At 37.6% G+C, this 23,014-nt stretch overlaps 1 protein-coding gene across 1 annotated transcript in view; it reads right to left on the bottom strand.

Annotated features, from left to right (window-relative positions):
• Positions 1-2,248: 2,248 nt before the first annotated feature.
• Positions 2,249-23,014, bottom strand: part of baiap3 (BAI1 associated protein 3) — a 45,422-nt gene continuing 24,656 nt past the window's right edge. Inside the window, 24 exon segments of the mRNA XM_020934308.2 lie at positions 2,249-2,355; positions 2,943-3,148; positions 3,942-4,065; positions 4,158-4,278; positions 5,503-5,586; positions 6,543-6,614; positions 10,204-10,312; positions 12,359-12,438; positions 12,537-12,605; positions 13,488-13,703; positions 15,304-15,399; positions 16,015-16,155; positions 17,145-17,268; positions 17,417-17,568; positions 18,468-18,519; positions 18,600-18,697; positions 19,291-19,347; positions 19,805-19,895; positions 20,865-20,989; positions 21,120-21,237; positions 21,384-21,487; positions 21,599-21,691; positions 21,779-21,886; positions 22,011-22,116. Of these exon segments, the coding sequence (XP_020789967.2) occupies positions 2,249-2,355; positions 2,943-3,148; positions 3,942-4,065; positions 4,158-4,278; positions 5,503-5,586; positions 6,543-6,614; positions 10,204-10,312; positions 12,359-12,438; positions 12,537-12,605; positions 13,488-13,703; positions 15,304-15,399; positions 16,015-16,155; positions 17,145-17,268; positions 17,417-17,568; positions 18,468-18,519; positions 18,600-18,697; positions 19,291-19,347; positions 19,805-19,895; positions 20,865-20,989; positions 21,120-21,237; positions 21,384-21,487; positions 21,599-21,691; positions 21,779-21,886; positions 22,011-22,116 (2,653 nt within the window).

The raw sequence follows: 23,014 nt of genomic DNA, 5'->3' as shown, positions 1-23,014 counted from the left end.
CTTTTTCAAATTTATAAAAATTAAAAACAGTTAATATTATTGCAGAGCAAATAGCGGCTAAAGCTCAGAGACGGTAATATTACTCCTAATAATACTATGATGAACAGAGCCTTGTGTGTGCACTGTTCAATTTTATTTTTTAATAAAACACACAGTTTTCTGTGTCTGAAATGATGATATTGCTATTAATATTAAAATTAATATTAAAAGTTCATCCTTTTTCCTGTTAATAAATTATCTTTTGGACTATATTTAACTACATCAAAGTATGTTCTGATATACAACAAATCGATTTCACTTGGTACATCAGGTGAAGCTATAATTATCTAAAGTGTGCTTTTACTCTCCATGGCTGTTCTGACACTAACTGACTAAGAATTAAGGCTGTCTTTGAAGTTAATATGCTTTGAATTTGAATGCTTGTCCCAGAGCCAGAAGGTATTGTTGGCGTGGCAGTCAGACAGAGGACCCCCCTTTCCCTTAAGTTTCCATAATTATATCAGCCTCATTAGACTGCTCTTTTGTCTTTAAAGGCCATTAGAAAACATTAGAGGCCATTTGAAAACTTTTCTTACTGTGGCACAAGCTCATTAGTCATATCAAACGTGTTTCTCCAAATAAAGGTTTTGATACCCGGGCATAGGAATCCCACTGAGCAGAATAGTGTCTTTTGTGCATGCCAGGTTTTAATTAGCTCAGAGACTTAAGCTACATCTTCCTGTAAAGTACACTAAGAAAGAAAAGGTTGCCAGAAACATGTAATAGTGATAGAAAATTGTAGCAGAGTGTGTTTGAGTAGACTGAGAGAGAATAGGGTGGCTGAGAGACTAGCATTCTCCACAGCAAGACGATTCCATGTTTGATTCGCCCTGGTCTGTGTGGCCTTTGGAAATTTCTGTGCCCAAGTGGGTTTCTGAGAGGCACTGCAGTTTTTTCCATCAACACCAAAAACATGCACAATAGGGAAAAACCCTCCAGCTATGGTAACTGTGACCACACCTACAATGATGTGACCATCCCAACAAGATCATGAGCATGGATCCCTGTGGTGCACACTGCTCCTGACAGGTTGCCTCAGTGGCATTGAGGGATGGGTCAGAATGTGAAGGGCTGATTTTTAATGAAGAAATGTCAACTAATTGATTGGTATATTGTGACCTACTGACTAGATTTCAATACCGCAATGATACAGAAGTTGGGACTCCTATTATGTCTGAGCATAGCCATAATTTCAACAGCAAAAGAGAAAGAAAACACTTAAAAATCTAAACCTAAGAAAATACTTTTCTGTCTGTTTATGTCACATTATCATTTTGATTTTATAAAGATGATCACATACTAGAAGGATAGTAATTTATTCAACAATCTGAATGAAAATTAATTAAAGATTTCACTATTATTAATACCTATTGTCAAAAATTGTGGATCATAATAAAATTGTGATATTTATTCTCAGAATAACTGTAACACTGAACATTCCTAGTTGTAAGCCATAATAATTAAAATATAAACAATGTACTGGAGCTATAGAATATTGTGTTAAAACCAAATAATTTTCCAATATCATTTTGTGTTTTCTCAGTGTGTGATTTCTGTAAAAATCCCTTTTTCTTTGAAGCTTCAACTCAACAACTGGTAACAAAGAGAGGAATGGAGTTAAGAGAATTGCTCGCACAGTTTTGGCCTTTACCGATCGACCTGTTGAACCAAGTGAAGAGTAATCTGAGAAACTGAATGAACCTGAACCATCCTCTGGGGAAGGTGCGGCGCTCCTCTGTCTGACTGATATTAAAAAACACCAACTTTCACACGCTTCTACCTCCCTCCAGACTTCTGTGTTGTCTTTTGGATTTCCAGGTGAAATTTATGAGCTTTATAGAAACTTGTCATGCGTTAACTCCACATAAATGTTTGTATCCTGCAACTAATCTGAGGTATCAAGTCTAAATGAATACTATATGTACGCTACTTTCACAAAATAGTTCTATCATATCAAAGATTATACAACAAAGATAACAATACAAAAAATATAGACAGATAACAATTAGCTTAATTTATAAACCTGTAAAATATAGTAGTTAGACAGTTTGCACAGTGGCAGGATGTAATAGGAAAAAGCTCTGTGTTTTTTTAAATTTTGGTAAAGATACTGAACAAACAACATTGAAAAAGTGTGAAATACTGTAAACAGGATACCAGTACAAAAGCACATGTGTCAAGACGGGTCTGGAAACATTGTGTCAGATCCTCACTCTTCGTTCTCCATTGATTTCTCGATCTCCTTCAGCCTGCGGACAAACTCCTGGGCTTCTCTATCTCCGATGCGCGCGTCCAACATCCTCATGATTGGCTTCTCTGGAGGGGAGAGCAAACAGATGAGACCGGTCACAGCGCCTGACACAAATAAAGCACGATTGAAAGGCTGTCTATGTTGTATTACAGAGAGAAGAATATAGGACCAAGATCTATGCCCTGTGGTACTCCGAGGCAATATTGAAAATGAGAGAAAACAGCAGCTATGGCTCAAGGTGATATGTAACATGAGTCTAGTGTGAGACGGACAGAGAATTATTACATTTACTCAGTGTTTTAAAGGCACATGTAACAATTATGGGCATGAAACTTTTTGTTTAAAGCAACACTAACTTTCTGGAGGCTAAAACCATACATATAATGTTTGTAGCATATTGAAAAACATGCTATCTTTGCAAATTAGAGGACGAGTGACTTAGGAGCGATAAAGTATATGTCAATACTGTTACCTTATTATACTTATTTACTTGTATTTCATTATTCTTACCCTAACAGTGTTTTTGTGGGCATTTCCAGGTTTTCATTTTCCTCTATTTTCATGCAAAACTATACCTAGTAAACCAGCAACATTTGAAGTGCATTGCCTGCTCCTTGTGGTACACCCTGTAGTTAACATTAGTTTCATGTACCGCTGGGTTTGCTGCGGGACAAATGCAGGATGATGGGCTGCACGTTCTTGCCCTGCGCTGAGGCGTTGGGTCGGCCCGGCCAGCAGAAGTCACTCAGAGGAGCCACAGCCTCGCCAGCAAAGTCATTAGTGGACAACCAGTCATAGTCCATCACAGTGAAGGTTAGACAGGCAAATCTGTGTCGGTACTGCTCTGGACTGACGTGGCTAGAAATAAAGACATATTCAATGAGAGGTGTCATGTAGCAGAAATTTCAAACTCTATTTTAATACTAAGGAAAAGGCTCAATACTGATTTTGATACCACACATTTTTATACAATGGCATTTTCAGCAAAAAAAGTATTTGTTTCTTTAAAGGTCCTACATTACGGAAAATTTACTTTGAGTCAGTTTTAAGTAGTGTCAGACTGTTGTTACCTCCTCAGAAATATACCTAGGGTTGTGTTTTATTTCATTCACACATTTGCGTAATCCTGGATTATTCGTCCGTCTACATCTCAAAAGATCAGAATTCTCTGTTCCAGTTTGTGATGTCATGAAGTGATGTTTTCATGTTAACAGCCACCTTTTACCTTTTCTTCAGCAGAGATTGGCAATACCAGATCTGAAATTATCCAAATCACATCACAAGGGGGAACAAGGTGTTTTCACTTTGAAGAAAACATCTTAAATATGCAGGGTTGTGTGTTATGTGCGATTGAAACAAAACACACCTCTGGGTATGTTTTTGATGAGGAAATATTATAACGTAGATCAGAAAATAGCTCTTATTGGCCCTTTAATGTCATTACGTAGTTTGTATACTGTATGTATACTACCTTGTCAATGAAGACTATTCTAAAACTACTCTACTCCACTACTCTAGAAGTAAAGATCTAATGTACTATTATTTGATTATGTAGTTTCAATAGGTTAAATGTTGATTAGGGTAAATTTTTTATACAATATCCAGTAGAAACAACCCACTCCGAACAGGAAGAGTAAACAGCTAGACTTACAAGTAAAATAGCTCATCGAAAACAGGGTGTAGTGTTTTGAGTTTGACTTGTGTGCGCTGGCTCTTGGCCAAAGGGAAAAGATGATGAGGGCAGAGTTCCACGATGACAAACGGATCACTCAAACCTAAAACACAAATATATAATAAACTGAATATTTAGAAATTTAAATGTGAAAAAATAACTCTGCACATGTTAAAATTACAGAAGGGTTTTTACCATTGGCATCTAGTGCAAGAATATCAGCAGCATGAAGGATCTCCACTGTCAGTCTCTGCTCTGAAGCATCGTAGTAGCACTTGACACTGATGCGTCCAAATCGAGTGTGCTTGAGTGTTTTCTGAAATAGACTAAACCTGGTTAAAAACTACAACAATACAGTATTTCATATATCCTTTGGTATGTATAGGCTATTGAATTGTACAACTAATTAGCCCTAATCAGTCCCCTTTAGTGAATTTAGATGAAATACAATGGAAGTATTTAATGAGTGACCTGAGCCCAGCCTTAGTGATGATGGAGTGACATGCAATCATTCAAATCTAAACTGTACCACTTCACAGCTATAAAGAAAATAGAATAAAATAGAATATTTCCTGAGGTGGGTAAAGTAGTGAGAAATTGAACTCAAGTTACTTTACTAACTACTACTAACGATACTTTAAAATAATATGACTAGTAGAAGTACAAAGTAGTGGTAAAAATTTATACTGGAAATCTATTACTCAAGTAAGAGTAACTTAAAAAGGGACACAACATCTGATTTATAATTTAAAGTGCAATTGCAAAGACAACATTTTAAATAATGCACAATGGTATTTTCAAAGGACAGACACAAACATGAGACAAACTAAATCATATCAGAAAGAGCAGTACAAGGAACACAAAACTTTTTACTCAAGTAAGAGCAGTAGGAGTAGTAGGAGTAAAAGTATGCTGTTAGAGAGGTACTTTGGAAAGTACAATTTCTTGTATGTAACCAACCTTTGGCTATTTCAAAGATTTCACATCTAATTAGCCCTAATTGATTGCTTTTAGCTAATTTAGATGAGCTGAAAGCATTTAATAAGTGACCTGACCAGACTTATGTTCTCATGAATCAGGTCATATTATCTTTGATGCTCTAATGCATCCGCTGTTTGCAAAGAAATATATATTCAACTTGGTTTATCCTTGTTTCATCTATGAGTCATTGCAAATAATTGTTTTTCTAATTTTTAATGTCAAATGTTTTTGTGCATACATAACTAGTTCAGTTTTCAGTTCAGTTCATTTATTTGAGCAACATGAAATATTAGGATATTAACATGAAATCTCGCACTTCTCACATTCTAGATGCTGACAGCTCTGACTCACCTTTGTACATTGAACTTTATCTTATGTACAATGTAATGTGAAGCTTGTTTTGTCTTTTAATAGCTGAATACCAAATAGCTGGACAGGAGACATTCCTTGGGAGACTTGTTAAAAAAATCTGTCATAGCACTGAATTGTCCAAATGCAGCTTAGACAACAGAAGAACAGATGTGTCCAGATCAATATTTGCCTGTGGATCCAAACTCACCTGATGAGAAATCTTCTCCAGATAGTACTGTTCGATCAGCTCAAAGGACGAGCACTTGTTCAGCTTCAGCTCCTCCTCCAGAGCCTATAAGAACAACAACAAATACACCTGATAAGATTTCATACAGTGTTAAGCATTATATTTTCACAACAACTACTTCTCAGCAAATTAACAAAATTTAAACACTAAGGTACAAGTTTGTAGTTTTCTCTTCATAGTTTTTCAGGTGTTTGGAATTTTTATTTTAGTAGGGTCAAATAATATTTTAAAATCAAATAAATTTTTGTATTTAGACCAAGTAATACTGTCGACCTCAGTGCAGTGCCTAGGGCCCCTTTCCAGATCGAGGTCTAGGTTCATAGTAAGAAATAAATTTTGTTTTTTTAGGCTTTGGGTTGATATGAGAAAACCAAATTAAATTTTAAAAACCCAACCAGGAACCAGAAAAACATGCAAACTCCACAGAGAAAGGAATTATTAATAACACCTATTAATAATGATTTTTTTCTATTCATGCTTCTAAAATATTAATGTGAAAAGGGATAGGACCAAAACAACCTCTTGTATACAGCTGAGATAGATTGGTATTACTATATTTCTATATTTTATTTTTACTTGTACATATACATTTACATAATTATGCACCAGTCTCTTGCTATTTTTGCTCCATATTTTGAATTTATTAATACTATTTATATTTTTGTTCTTTGTTATTATAATGTTGAGATGTGTGAGGTACTGTGTCCAAATAATTTCCCTTGTGGATGAATAAAGTTTGTTTAAGTCTAAGTATAGAGAAGAAAAAGGGTGTTTTAAAAGCTTTAAATCTCACGAAAGAAGCTTAAGAATTAAAAAAAAACAAACAAACAAACAAAAAAACACTTGTTGTTTACTTAATCTAAGCTCTAACAGCTGCCACGATGATGTACAGTAAATATATTTCTCACCACACACCTCAGCAGCCCTCGTATTTAATCATTATAATGTTATGCCTGACACACATGACACAGTTAAACTGCCAGCTTGTATAGCAGCTGTACCTTGAAATCTCCGCTCTTCATATCGTCCACAGTGAGCCCTTCTCCACTGGAATGAAAGAACTGCAGCAGTGTCTAATCATTCGAGTGAAAAGTAAAAGAAAAAAAGAAAAAGGATCAATACATTTTCACACAAACAGCAGGAACTCAAGTCTGTCTCAAGGTTGCTTTCACACTCGGCCCACACATTTAGCATGGCTTGACTTTTTCCTGAAAATCTGCCACCATCTTGTCCAGCTGGTCTATATAGCATTAGCATATACAGAAGACATTTATAGTGCATTGTTATTCACGAGGTGTGCTTCCTAGTTGCTTCATAAATATCTGATGTATGCTAACAACTTGAACAGCAGCAAAGCTCATTCTGCTCTAATTAAAGGTGATGGCAACAGTAGTGATGATGGCCTGACATGCATTCATTCAAATCTACACTCTACCACTTCACAGCTATGAAAAAAAAAACATACGTTAATGTAGGATATTTCCAGAGGTGGGTAACATAGTCAAAAATTGTACTCAAGTAACGTTACTTTAAAATAATATTATTCAAGTAGAAGTAAAAAGTAGTGCTAAGCATTTAAAGATATTAACAAATGCACAAAAGCTGGTATTTTTAAAGAATATACACAAAAATGGGACAAACTAAATCATATCAGAAGGAGCAATATAAGAAACACAACTGTTCAAATCATGAGGGAAGTAAGAGTACTTTTACCTAAATTCTCAAGTACTTTACTCAAGTAGGATTAAAAGTCTATTGTTAGAAAAGTACAATTTCATGTATTAGAGATGCGCAGATTGCGGTTACAACCGCGGTTTCCGCGGTTAATCCGCGGGTCGGGCGGATGACGTGACGAAAAATTATATTTTAATTAAATTCGGGCGGGTGGCGGTTTAACTACTAAAAAAAAAAAAAAAAAAAAAAAAAAAAAAAGTTATTGTTAGTATTGTTACCTACATCTGAAAAGACGAGTCTCATTGTCTATGCTTGTAGTATGAAGTGTACGTCATATCCTTAATTAGCCCATTTGACCTCGTTTTTATGTTCTGAAGGTTAAGGTTGTGTCGGGTTATTGACAGCCTAAGGTTTACGAGGCACATATTATATGCAGTTTATTTTATTATTTCTAATTTATTTCAGCTGTTTGCCAACACGTAAGTGGCTATAGGGCCATATTTATTTAGTTATGCATTTTTTTGTTTTGTTTCGATATCAGATATATTTTAAAACACGCAGACATTATAGCGTAGACTGCCACTCGGGGGATTTAAAACTTAAAGAAAGACCGATGGAGTGAGGCTATGACTTTGAAATAACATCGGGCAATGGCAGAATGTTCAGAATGTAACAACATCCAACACGAAGGCAAGAAGGTTCAAAAATAGCCTAGTCGGAAAACGTTGTCAGCTAATTAGCTGCGCAAGAAAACCAGGTAAGTTTGGGGTTGTTACGGACAATTAACTGTGTCGGCGGCAAGGTGGGGCATTTGAGGGCCGTGCCCCACCCCCCAACAGGCCGTTATTATTACTATTTTAAAATAATTTTGATTGACGCATTTCACTTCTGGCCGAGGGCACAAACTTTACTGTGACATCAATGACATCACAGTCTCTGTTTATTTAGTGTCGTGTGATTGGACAACTGTCCTGTCACTCACGTCACGTCACGTCAACCTGCTGCGTCAACTCGTAGCAGCTCCACGATTAGCGGCAGCTGCTACTTTAGCCTAAAGCTCCACACAGGAAATGGCGAGAACAGAGTCAAAGACACACTGACAGACCCGCCGCCGGGACCCGGGACTGTCGCCGCCGGGACCCGGGACTGTCGCCGCTGGGACCCGGGACTGTCGCCGCCCGGACTCGGGGCAGTAGCCGCAGGGACTCTCGCTGCCGCCGCCGGGGCCAGGGCAGTCGCTCGCTGCTCTATCCGCCTTTGCCCGCTCGTTTCTGGGTGTAAAAGTTTGACCTGAGCATAGCGCGCAGAGGCATAATTCTACCTGGTGTCCTGGTGCTGATATGGACTGACCGTAACTTTCAGATTTAAGTGGGAAGTGGGATTAAGACTAATTTTGCAACCGCTCGTGCACTCGGCTCCTGGACCTCGCGTCACGGACCAGTTTCATCTCTTCATATTGGACAATAGACTTTTGGAAACAGAACCAGTGGGACAGTGGACAGAGGAAACATTCTGCTTCAGTCTCTGGAGAAGGTAAGAGGCTGGTTTTCATTAGTTTGCGGCAAATCTAAACTTGGAGCCTCACAGGTAAATAGTTTTATAGTGTTAATAGTTAATAGTGCGTGAATGAGCTGGTGGGTGCGATGGAGCTGCTCTGGTTGTTCTGTCGTGTGCTGTAGGAGCGGCATCTGTGTTCATGTCTCTTATTACAGTTTTACTGACGTTGTTGGGTTTGGGTTTGGGTGTGAGCGGCGTGTTACGCTGTGTTGTTGCATAAAGTTTGCGCTTGGCTGTTCATTGTGCTCTGATCGATACTGTTCAGCCAATACTAACCAAAATGTCTGTTTCTGGTATTTGTTATAATACTACAGCCTATATATATTATATATATATATATATATATATATATATATATATATATATATATATATATATATATATATATATATATATATATATATATATATATATATATATATATATATATATATATATATATATATATATATATATATATATATATATATATATATATATATATATATATATATATATATATATATATATATATATATATATATATATATATATATATATATATATATATATATATATATATATATATATATATTATATATATATATATATATATTTTGCCCTTGGTGCCCCTCCCAAAAATTATACCATCAGCCGCCACTGGTCCTGGTTTAGTCCTGGTTTAGTCCTGGTTTAGTCCTGGTTTAGTCCTGGTTTAGTCCTGGTTTAGTCCCGGTCCCTCAAGTCTCAGGTCTCTATAGGACAGGACTGGACGGCGACTCGCGTAGTTCACTACAGCCCTGGTGCTGTCCGATGCGTGGCTATTTCTAGTTCAGTGGTGTTTTTGATGAGAGGCTGTTGTTTAATGTTTACAACCAGTGGCAGGACTTACTGTTTTTTAATAAACCTCAACCTTTTATTATTGTCTTGTGTGCCTATCGTCTACCACACAGCCTCAACAACTATTGCAGCTAATAATAATAATAATCTTTATATAATAATGATTATAATAACAACACATAATTAGCCTAATACTGTTAAAGAAAAACGTGTTTGATAGCATGTCTGCTGTGTATGACTCCACCGTGTTAAAATATTTCTCAAATGGCAGTGCCCCCCTGCTGGTGACCCATGCCCCTCCAGTAGATGTGCTCTGACGCCGACTCTGACAATTAAGAATGCGAACATACACGCTGAGCGAATTTTGGAATGAATGAGCTATAGTTTGCATTTTTATCGAGGCTCCTTAGTTTGTTTGCTGTATGATTGTGCTAAAATCTAAAATCAATCGGTGGATGGCGGGCAGATGCGGTTTTGAAAACCTTCGGTGCAAAATGGACAGCGGGCGGATGATGAGTTTTGTATCGCGGTTCCGGATGAAAAAATAGCCCATCCGCGCATCTCTATCATGTATGTAACCCACCTGGATATTTAAAAGATTTCACTACTAACCTCAACAGTGTATTGAAAGCGATTGTAAAACTCTATTTGGACCCCTCTGTTTTCAGTCACTGCATCCAGGATCATTCTCAGCAGCAGCTCCCACATGCCTTGAAGCACCCTGCAAGACCAAACTGAGGGTTAAAGGTGCACTGTATTGTGTCCATGGAGATTGCTTTCCTTGGAATATACCACAGTATGGCATTGAACTTGCTTATTTTTTAATTATAGGTGGTTTTGTTTTGTTTTGTTTTACAATAAAGCAAAACCTTGAAAAATATGCATTCTATTGTAAGTGGACCCGCCTCTCCATAAATCGGACCTGTAGATTGGCTCAGTGTTTGTCTCCATGGAAATAGATACATTTAATATCATACTGTGAAAAATTCCAGGTAAAACAACTATATCTTCATGGTGGTGATGTAGAAAGTTACACAATGCACCTTTGAATGAACAAGAATGAGATCTCAGAATAGACCTCAGATAATGCTTTATTCTATGGAACATTATATACAGGAAATTGTTATGGACAAGCTAAATTTGAAATAGCTCTTCACTTGGCAGTTGTACAAAGATGAAAAAAAATCCCATGAGGCTATTTATTTATACAAATTTTCATCATGAGGACAAAATGTGTGAAGGAAGTTATTCATTAACACTTATACACCAAGTACAAACAGCTCTAAACAAAACAAAAAATAACTGCATATGCAGTGATAAATTACAATGGCTCGCTTAATCAACATTATGCAATATAAACATGAAGCTGTATAGGCAGTATATATGTATAAATGGACATAGCTAACCCACTAGCAGCCACATTAAAACTAGGATGTGTGCATGGGAGCGCTTCAGGCTCTATCGACTTTACTTTGGAAAAGTGTCCCCCTCTGTCTGTAACTGCAGCAGTGAACCTCGTCATTTTGGTTTTAAAATGTTTGTACTAACCCGCTCTATATGATCCTGGTGTTTTTATTTCACTTTTTTGTCCTTAAATAATTTCCTCTTCCTAATATGGAACTGGCTTCAAATTCGCACCTGTAACCACTAGAATTGTGAGCGTCATTTCACTAGAGCCAAATGCTTGCTCCGCTTCAATGTTTAAATTTTCCATTCATTTTTCCCATAGACTTTTTGAAAATTTCAAATATTCAAGACTTCACAGACATTGCAGATGTTAACCAGCTATGTGGTAACTAATATACATAAAGCTCATTTAAAACACAATATTCAGTGAAATGCTTTCATAACTTTGTGGGTTATAAAGTTTCAGAAACAGATTCTAAAATAAATTATAGGTCTTATGCTTATTAGTCACTATGTAGCTGTTTATGCCTGAGCAAACATTCAAACTTTTTATTATATTATTTTTTTTGGAGGTCTATGGGAAAAATAAATAAGAAATTTTGTGTACTTCCGGAAGCAGAGTGTGGGCGGTCACTGTTGAGCTCCATTGCAAGACCAGGAAGCATGAAGATGGTAAAATAAAATAAAAAAAGTTGCTGAAATAATGATGGAGTGGAGTGGGCGGATTTGCGTAAAAATGTGAAATCCACCATAGCTTTTTATGTACCTTGGGAAAAAGGAATACTGAATATAATAAGTTTACAGTGTATTAATAAATATAATACAATAAGGCCTTACAGGTGCTATATTACACAAAACTGTCTCTTGTGAGCTTAAAAACACAGATGATTTGTGTTTTGTTTCATTCACACATGTTTCAGGAATCTTTTATTTTCTTTTATTTATCTCAAAAGCTCAAAATTCTCTGTTCCACCTTGTGATGTCATTAATTGGCATTTTTCAAGTTAACAGCTACTTTTTACCTTTAGTTCAATGGGTATGTGCAATTCCAGGGCTGAAAATATCCAAGTTATACTAGTGAAGGTGTATGGCATTTAAAAACTCAGTGAAGCACTTCCTATATTACCACATGACATCACAAGGTGGAACTGTTATCAGTTTGAAAGAAGAACTAAATATGCAGGGTTTGTGTGTTAAACATTTTTAAATGAAAAAAAAAAAAACAAAAAAAACCACAACTCCAGGTATGCTTGTAATAGATCAGAAAATAGCGTAATAAAACAGTAGCCCTTTAAATTAGAACATGTTTGTTTACATTTTGTTGACATATCACAAATAAATCTAGACTATATTACATTACCTTGTCAGATTCTCCTTAACCAGGTTGTCAGTCAGGATGTTCATAGTGTCCTGTAGATACTTCATAAGAGGAGACACAGCCTAGAAAAATCATTACCACACGTCAAAACTCTGATGGCATGTATTGATCGGATGAATGACTTTAACAGATAAACCCATGAGTGGTCTCGGGGTCTCACCTCGTCATTGTTGATGGAGTCTGGAGACAGGCTTATGTGCTGGATGTACCTCCGCAGCTCCGGCAGCATCTGAAAAGAAAGATGTCAGTCACTCAAATTAGTCACTGTTTAGCTGCATACTTAGAAAATTATGATATGATATATATTGAAAATGTGAATAAAAAGCATAAATAGTATAAATACCCTACATATAATAACAAATACCAATCATAAGGGCCATATATAAGGGCCATATGGTTGCACTTTAAACCAAGAAAATAAAATAGTAATGAAAGTAAAAAAATATCTATGGTTCACACTGAGGTACATGCACAGTTGCATATCAACTGATGTTATTATAGGATGCAATCTGCTACTCACACGCACGCACGCGTGCACACACACACCACATTATACATACGCAAGGAGGGTGAAGGGTTAGAAAAAAGAAAAAAAAAATCTATTCTGATATTTAGGAAAAGGTTTGATCCTCAATACCTATTGCAATAAAACAACAATAATAACAAAAAGCTTTCAATAATATTACAACATGGCCTTATACTTACATACTAGATTCTAAAACTATTCAAAAAAGCTCAAACTTTGAGCTAAATAATTATTTGATTTGTCCAGTTTTGTTGCTAATTCAAGTACATTACCTACAAGTTTCAATAATAGTTTCAGTATCAGTATTTTGGCACTTTCCAATTGGGGCTGTGCAGTTAATATATACATTTTTATCTAGAAATTGTCATTTAAATAATCAACTCTATTGTAGTCTAGAGTGACTGAGTTTTGAGAGACTTGTTTAACACAAATCAGCTCTCTTGTGGTAGCTCCAACTAAGTCAGCTCTTTCTGGTCAGATTGTGTTAAGTAAAAGCTCAGATTAAAGTCTAATTTGATCAACAGAGCTTCAGAGAGAGCAGTGCTTACAGTGAGCATCATAACCCCAGGGAATGTTAAAGCGTACCTTGTCAGTTAGCACAGAGATGAGTCTTTTGGCCTCCCTCTGCAGGTCCAGGTCCATGTTGTAGAGCTGTCCGTTCAGAGCCTTATAGACCTGCTCCTTCCCCTCCGTCCCACAGCTCTCCTCCATGGCTCGCTCCACCCCGCTCCAGTCCAGGTCCCGCGGCAGGTGACCCAGAAACACCCTGACGTGCTCCATACTGTTCAAGGCGATGCAGAGCTGAGCAGAAAGTCGAGAGCAAGAGCAGAAACAAAGGAGAAGATGGAGAAGTGGTAGAGGAAAAGCAGCAGGGCTATAGAAGCAGGAATGGATGCACAGAGTTACATGTATGTAGGCTGGTGATGATAATTACTATATAGACTTAGCGTTCAATATGTGATAGCTGGAACAATATTTTTTGGGCGTCAATAGTTATCATCTTTTCTCTGCAACACTGGAAAATTTTTGTTTATTTTTTGCCAATACAGATAAGATAAGATTTAAGCCGTAAAAGGTATAATTAAATAACTTCTATGACTCATTACAGATGCAAACTTAACTACTAAAGTGTTTCATTCTGCTGTTTATTTATAGCAGCTCATGACCACGCCTCAGCCGCCCTCTCCTCTCACCAGCGAACCTCAACTCACCTCGACCACGCCTCTAATTTCCCAGAAGCCTACATGTAGCAGCCTTTCCCATCATCCCAGTTTGTCTCGGTGAACTTGACCCCACCCTCCCATCCCCTATTTTGTCTTTCAGTCATAAGACCCCTACAAGGAGGGTCCCGTTCCGGCTGGGCCAATTGAAGATTGAGACAGAGTCCCCACCTATAGCCTCAACCCAGCCATCTCTGCCCCGCTTCGTCATTGTGACAGGCCTACATGTTTGCATGAATATGAATATAACAATCTTTTAGTGCAGCTTTCTTTTGTGATGTCTCCAAGTATATGCATCAGTAGAGCAAAACTAAAGTGAGAAATTATGTGTGTAATATTAAGGGCCATTTTCTTACTGCAATGACAAATAATTTATCTTGGAATAAGTGACATCAGGTAGGAAAAACAATATGGTAGCTCCAGCTGTTTCACTCAAATTTTATTCCTCAAATATATAAACAAAAATTACATTGTATGTTACTGTACTTCTCTTCCCCCACTTTTCTTCTTTATTATTTGGACTTTGCTCCAGCTTACCAAACAGGGTTTTAGAATACTAGTAAACCATATCTAAGCATCTAAAGGTGCACTGTGTATTTTGTGGTGGAGGGTCTGCGGGCTGCTTGTTGCTGTGAATACAATGCGTCATGTCTGTGGAGAGGCGACCCTGCTCACAATAAAAATGCATGTTTTTGGTTTTTTTTTTTTTTTTTAGTTTTTTTTTTTTTTTTAGCATTAACAACACCTGTAAAAATATACTAAATAAGTTTAATACTGTGGAACAGCTCCACAGCCTCAAGGATATGGCAGACCTTCCATAGTTCCACAGTGCACCTTGAAATGTTTATTTTTTTTAAACAAACCTAAGGGTAGATCAGTCATCTTACTTTATTCTCCTTTATTTCCTTTAATGAGTAACTTAGCATAAACAGCCATTCATGACATCTTTAATGCTTTTTATCTCTTTATTTGCTTCTTCAGCTCAGAGCAGCACTTCTCCTCCCACTGTGTGCTAACAAGCCCTGTTTCTGTTTTGTTTGTGTTTGTTTGCACCTATCATCTCTCGCCCATCGCCTGCTGTGGTCTCTGTGTTGCCTGGGAGGACACTCGCTGACATTTATGTTTTGGCGTCATCATGCTCACCCCCCTCCTCCCGGTGTCGCGTTGGCTAAAGGCGTTACCTGCACTGTGAAGCTCTTGTGGTCCCGGCCCAGCTGGCTCCTTTCAATCTTACGGGTCATCATCTCAGAGTAACACACGGCCTCGCTGCAGAAATTCTGTAAGATAGTAAGATATAGGACAATTTCTATATATACAACAGGATGATTATGGTGGTTTGTGAGTAAAATGTCTTAAAAGTTATAGCAACAATAACACAGTTATGTTAATAATATCTCTAAACTCTACTACGTGAGTGTAGCAACTGTGATCTGTATTTTTAAAGCCATGTGTGTTTACTGTAATATATAGGAGAATCTATAAACACTTTTCACAACTCTCAGTGATGAGAGCTGAGTTTTACCATGATGGTAAAGCTAACAACAGCTAACATTGTAACTCATACTTCCTGCTTATCAGACAATAGAATAATTCTGCCATTGAAGTAAGACATATTCTTACTTCAATAGATGCTTATATAATATAGCTATACTGGGCAACTGTGCTCAAATACAATCTGGTACAGGCCCTTTAACCCTTTCACTACAGTTATGTGATCTTTACTGTAGCCTTTCTTTGAGCCCCTACGAACCTCTTTAACTCCCAGGTGCTATTGTATTGACGTATTATCTCATAGCGGGAAAATAGTAGGATTCACAGGGCGTTTGGTCAGTCCCAGAGGTGAGGACACTTAATCTGTGGTGCAATGATGATGATGTGAGGAGGTTACTCACGTCCGTCAGTCTGGTGATGAAGATGAACGCCCCAGCGGAGTCGGGCCAGGACAGCTGCTGCCACATCTCTCTGACCTGAGCGAAGCACAGAGCCACCTCCACGGCCGATGAGCTGTGCTTAGCCTGTCCCAATGGCTCCAGCTGGAACAGGAGGAGGAATATAATGGAATAATGGATCACCCTCTTGACCCACTGATGCACTGTTTTTTTTATAATGGTATAATGCTTAGACATGTTTGGCTTTAACTTTTTTGTAGTCTTATTATGGGAAATCAATAGAAACTCCTTTCTACCCTCTGCAAACACAGAGCTGAATTAGTCAAGGCCAATCTAAATAGTACTCAGCATTCTACATAAGTTTATCTGATCAGACCTAGCACCCAGAGCCATGAACCCTCATGACATTATGACAGTGTTGTTCAATCGAGTCTAGTGCAGTCCAGTCTATGCTTCCACTGGATTATTATACCTCTGATGACATAGGCCAAAACAACAAAGACTGAGGTGGTAGTAAGAGCCCTAGACACAGAACCAAAATGGAATTTCTCTAACAAATTCAATGTTCAGTACCATATGGTAATTAGGATAGAAATAAATGCAATATTCACATTATCTCTAGAAGTAAATAAGTGCCCCAAAAGTCTGTCAGTTGTGTGTATTCATGAGTTTCAACTAACTTCCAATAATTCACAACCTTTTGAGGACTGGGAGGAGACCCCAGGGAAGACCCAGGACATGCTGAAGGGACTATGTCTCTAGGTTTGGGGTCCCATGAGAGAACCTGAGGGAGGGTCTGGGAAGAGGGAAGTCTGAGAGTCTCTACTTAGATTGCCCCGCCTGCTGCCTGGCCCCAGATAAGTGGAAGAAAATGGATGGAAGGATGGATGGATTGAAGACTTTTATGTCATTCAAAAGATATAATATTTAATTTTAAAAAGCAAATCACTATTGCAAAGGTCCTAATTTTTCATCATTCTCATGGATAGTAGTTAAGTATGCATATTTTTCGATCATACATTATGAATTATCATTTACATCAACACATGTAAAGTTTTGATGCTACTGAAGAGCAGTCCTAAAACATAATACATGCGTGCATTCTTGTACTGTATATAATGTTTGTGTCTCACCTTGTCCGTGTCCACAGCCTTGCAGATCCTGTCACATGACCTGTCGTGAACTATCTGCAGCCACTTATGAATGGACGACTTAAACCAGTTGTGAAATCCAGTCAGGGCCAACATCTTTGCATCTCTGTTGAAAAAGAGCACAAGACTTTTTTCAATCAAACTCCAAACTTTATCTTCAATATCCTCATATCCTCTCTGACATTTCACACAAATAACGACTGCAGATGACTTTTGAAACTGCAGTGATTAAAGGTGCAGAGAGAGGGACCCACTTGAGAGGCAAAAACTCGCGAAAGCCTTTGAGGATCTTTAGGGACGTGAAGAGTTCAAAGATAGTCTCTCCCATGGTCTGGGACAGTCTGGAGGTCTCCTGCTCCAGAGTCCCACACACACGCTCCATGGCCACGTTCACATCATCTGCTACCTGCAAGAAACAACAACACTGTGGTAGAGCGGGAAATGGAAATGGTATGGTAACTATAGTGTTATTGAGGTAATTACATGGTGATTATTCATGGAAACAAGACGCATGTAATTCTACTTAAAGGGACTATTTTATGCTATTTTCTGATTTATATTAATGTTTTCCACATCAGAAACACACCTGGTGTTGTTTTGTTCCATTCACACATGTGTTTAACACAAACCCTGCACATACAGTATTCTAGGCTCTCAAACAGAAAACTCTCTGCTCCACCTTGTGATGTCATGTAGTAATACAAGAAGTGCTCAACTGTGTTTTTAAAATCCATATCATTTGGATGATTTCAGCCTTGGGATTTCAAGTCTCTACTGAACTAACGGTAAAAGGTAGATGTTAACTTGAAAACTACTGCTTCATGAAATCTGAAGGTAGAACAGAGCATTTTGACCTTTGGAGATGTAGACTACTAATACTAATAATAAAAGATTATTCAAACGTGTGAATGAAACAATACACAACTGCAGGTATGTTTTTGAGGATGTAACAACATTATGACTTGGCTTAAAGAGTCAATGTTTAGTATTTTATGATTTTATGATTAGTATTTTAATGGTAATATTATGGAAATGGCAAAGCAATAAATCCCTTGCAATCCCAGTTATGATGCAATTACTGTGCTAGAAAAGTACTACCAAGATTTCTTTACAAACCCTGAAAAATGACAAGCACAAATATTTTCGAGGATTCTGTAACATTATAACATATATAAAAATAACATATATATAATTAAAAACTAGAAGAAAAAAAATTAATGTAATAATAGTAGCAAAATTTTTGTTAGCAATAGTTTTTCACAGTTCCTATCAGACTTTTAAAATAGTAAAATTATAAAAACGTACAAGTTTCTCCAATTGCCTGTATGTAATGCTGAAGAAATCCACTTTGACTGCACTGAGGGGACACAATAAAAACATCAGGATTAGAAAAATAATAATTTTCCTAAAACCGTTTTAATTGCTGTTACGTTTTACCTGTAAAAAAGTTTGTTGTAGATATTCTGTGCTCTTTGTACATCTACACACACTGCATCTACAACTTGGATCAACTTCTTCAACTGCTCCTCCAGTGTCTGTTCAAAAACAGTTTGTCCATTTTTATTATCAGAATAAAAAAGAAAAAAATAGAATAATAACTGATTATTGTTGTGTTTTTATATATCCATGATAAATCTGATTAGAAAAAACACTAGGTAATTCTGTGTCAGTTAATTAGTAGATTTTAATTCAAAGGACAATGAGTTTTAGAGTAACTCTTTCATTTCTGTTCTGTTTTTACAAGTCAGATAATGATAACATCTTTTGCGCTTCCGGCTCCATCGACTGTTTCCAATTGACTTTCTATTGAAAAATTGTTTCCCCTCTCTCTGTAACTGCTGCTGTGAGACTTGTCATTTTAGACTCAAAATGTTCGTATTAACCCACTCTACATGATCCTGTTGTTTTCATTTAGCTACAAGAGCAAAGAGGGGAGGAATATAATGGAACAATGGATCACCCTCTTGACTCACTGATGCACTCATTTTGTTTTTCATAACAGCACAATGCTCAGTCAAGTTTGGCTTCAACTTTTTAGTCTTATTATGGAAAATCAATAAAAGCTTGCTCATATAACATCCTCCTAAAATGGTGAGCTGTGTAAGGTGATGTATTTGAATATACTCACCCCATCTTCTGGTTTGTATCTCATGATTAGGCTCTCATACCATTCAGCTGTTCCTTTCTGCAGATAGAATAATGACATAAATTAGAAGAGGTCCATGCTCAGACTAGTGCTAAAATTAGTCCAGTTTTTGCTCTTTTCCTGTTGATCTTAACCCCAGCCGTGCCAGGTAAGAAGACAGAGGAGTACAGACACTTAATAGTACTAAAGAAACATAGTGGGTGTATTAAATTGTATTATAGTGCTGTGAGGACTATCTAATGACTCTTTAATGAACTGAAGAATAATCAAATACTTGGGAAATACTGTTTGTTTACACCACCCTAGGGTTTCTTTTTTTCAGTGTGTATCAGTTTAGAGATTATTTGCTTTATAGTTTAAAATTCCTGTCCTTCTCACCTCCTTCCTCCTGGCCTTTACCTGTAGGCTTCAGTCTTGTATATCAAAGTTACATAGACCACCTTTAATGTACATTTTTTATTATAACAAAAAGCTAGAGTATCAAACTTGAGGTTACCTTAATTGCTGTGGTGATGTCTAGATGGAGCTCATTTCGAAGAGGGCATACAGTCTTAAAGGCCCGCATGTTCTGCATATAACCAATCCCCCTGGTATCCACAATTACAAAAGGAATATTAACATGCATATACAAATGAATGTACCTTCATTATACTAATTATTACATAGGTGTTCTTCAGAGTGTAAGGAGATATAGCAAGGCAGACTTAACTCACAGGGGAGAAAAAACACCATCATATAAATTAGTCTGACGCATGAACTTTGATAATTAGCTAATTTTGCTTCGTGACATTTATTAGAAACAGGCTACTTAAATTAACTTCAGCAGCTTCCCACACACTTCTTGGTATCCAATTTGTAATCTTATTTTCTGTGACAAATCTTTTATGATCTTTGGAGTGCGTTGGCAGACATGTGGCATCTTTCACAGTGACAAAACAGCACTAAGTCTACTTCAAAAAGTCAATTTCTTTAATATCGAAAAAGTCATGATTGAAACTGATAGCGTTCATTATTGTCTGTTTAGTAGATTATTGTTGAAGGAGTAATGTGAGTTTTATGGTACTTGGGAGTGCTTAAGAGACAGTGAAAAGTGTGAGGACTTGTAGGGGTCACTGCAGCTGGCCTGAATAGAAAGTATCATATACTTTGCTAGGCCTATAAAATGTCCATACAGTGAAAGTACTTTGAGCCAGCCTCATGTCTGGCTTTACATAATTTGTTGGGAATATTAAAGTGGTAGGAGGTGAGAGGTGCATGTCCGTGTGTACCCGCTCTCAAACTCAGCTCGAGATGTACAAATAACACCTTCTTTCTAACAGTATACAACCACAACACCAAGTGTGAGCTCCAAATAAAACTGTAGTAGGGTATTTAACTGAGCCATATGTGTGGATTCATGCATTTGTTTGGGGTGTGGATTAATTGGATTTCTGATTAAAAGCTCCATAGTTTGCCTTTAATCGCTGAGCCATGGTGATGAGATGAGAGGGTTCTCTGTCTTCTCCCTGTGAGCAGTGGGAGCAGTGAGGCTGAAGCAGTGAGAATGAGGACTTTACCTGAGCATGAGCTCGTAGCGTGTGATGGCGGCGGCACTGGAGCAGGGGAACACCTGCCTCATATTCTTCATCAGACACAGGCAGTGCTCAGTGTACAGCCTGAAGCTGTCTGACAGCTGCCTCTCCTGGACAGAGAGCACCTGGCTCAGCACATTTTTGGATGAACCAAAAACCATCATGAATGTCTGGGAGGGCTAATGACAGGTGCTTCCTGATGATGGGGGTAAAGAGCATGTCCAGATGTGTAGGACCTACCAGGTCTCCGCGCACAGTGGGGGCATCCCACTCTGCATCGATGCTCCTCAGGAGGCGGAGCAGCAGGGAGTAACACACCCTCTGAGTGCGGTGATGGGCACTGTAGCACTGCCAGCGGCTGCTCACACAGACACAGACACACACACACAGACCGAGACACACACACATACACACACACACACACACATGCACACAAACAAACACAGAGCTTCACGTAAACCATAACCACACTATCAGATTGATGCTGTGCTGATCAGCACTCACATAATGGCCTGTTGCACCGGGGACAGGTCCGTCTGCACTGCATGGTGAGTCAGGACTGTCCAGGCTGGAGGACTCACTTGCCCAGTCCAGTTGTATGGTTCACGCTAAACAAGATTGTTTTAATCAATTAAAAAATCCATTGCTGCATGGCACATTGTACAGAAAGTTTGGTGTAATATTACAAAAAAGTTTAAATAGAGTCTGAAGTAACAGACCTTGATGTGAGCATGTTCATACTCGACAATCTGACTCAGTAGCTTCCTGTGAATGGAGACGTTGGTGTCCTTCTTGGACAGAGTGGTGTCTCTCTATAGAAGAAAAATCCATCATATTTGTTGCATTCAGTGAAGCAGACATGCAGTGAGAATAAAGGTGTTTGTACAGCTTTTTCTGACCTGACTGGTGAAGAGCTTTAAAATCAGATGACACTCTCCCTGAACTTTGGATGCACTCGAACGCGGCTCCAGTTTGAACCAGGTGTCATATCCGGACACTGGCATCTCCTACTCAACATAACAAATATATATATAAAAAAAACATCTTTTATTTAGTGCAGACAGGTTATTCAGACATGTTTTCAAATCCCCATCACAGTTTGGCACTTCACAGAGTATATTTTTCACTCACATTCAAAGGGATGTTGATGCAACCGAGAAAGTCATCTGCATTCTCCTCAGATCCTGAAGAAGCAGAGCCGTTGGCGCGCACTGATTTTGCTATCTGCTTAAAATACCTGTCAAAAAAGCAACTCAAATGATATATGTAGCATCTTCCTTCTTATTACTTGCTGAATTAGACAATATTCCATCTCTAATAGTCACAGCCACAGGTGGTAAATAGTAGCCTATTCAAAATCTGCTCTCAACTCAAGTGTTCTAACTGCAAAAACAATAATACTAACACTGAGAATGATCAGTTTGCTAGTGAATATAATAAATAACATAACAATAATTACTTGAAATGGACTATTTCCTGAATATTATGGTGATTATTATGTATAACTACTAATGCTACAACAGTAATAATAAAATTGTGAAAAGAGCATGTAATAGGTTCTGTGCTCAATAGCGCCTGGCAGACTCACAGTTAGCGTCACTACTTCCTGTCCAATTTTATCTCTATGATGTTTTTGCAGAGTCGTGCTAGCAATAAATATTTAAAGATAAGGCAGTGAACAGGGAGTTACGGGTTGTTAAAAAGTACACAAATAAAATGAATACTTCAGCGGAGAACACTTCCGCGCTTAGAAAGAGATATTTGTGTCTCAATGATAATTCTAATAGTGAGGCATAATAAATATTACAATGCCACAAACTTAAGGACTCTACATTTTCAAATAATTTCTTTTTTTTTTTTTTTTTTCATTCAAACCTCTTTCACGTTTCTAGTGTTCTCTGTATTGGCTAAACAAATGACAATATATTCAACTCCTTAATGCTGACAGGTATAACACTGATCTTAAAGGGACAGTCCCGAATTTTGGACATAGGACCTCATTTCCTTGAGTGTTGGAGACGTGTGGAGACACTTTTAAAAAAATATTTCATTCAGTCCTTGTATTTGCAGAGGTCGCTGGTGCTAGGCTAGTGCATGTCAACGGTCATAATTAGCCTGCCACTAAAACAGTCTTA

This window comes from Boleophthalmus pectinirostris, unplaced genomic scaffold (assembly GCF_026225935.1).
Source record: "Boleophthalmus pectinirostris isolate CB_2022bp ecotype Guang Dong unplaced genomic scaffold, ASM2622593v1 HiC_scaffold_17, whole genome shotgun sequence".
Classification (NCBI taxonomy): domain Eukaryota; kingdom Metazoa; phylum Chordata; class Actinopteri; order Gobiiformes; family Gobiidae; genus Boleophthalmus; species Boleophthalmus pectinirostris.
This window is presented reverse-complemented; position numbering and strand designations above follow the sequence as displayed.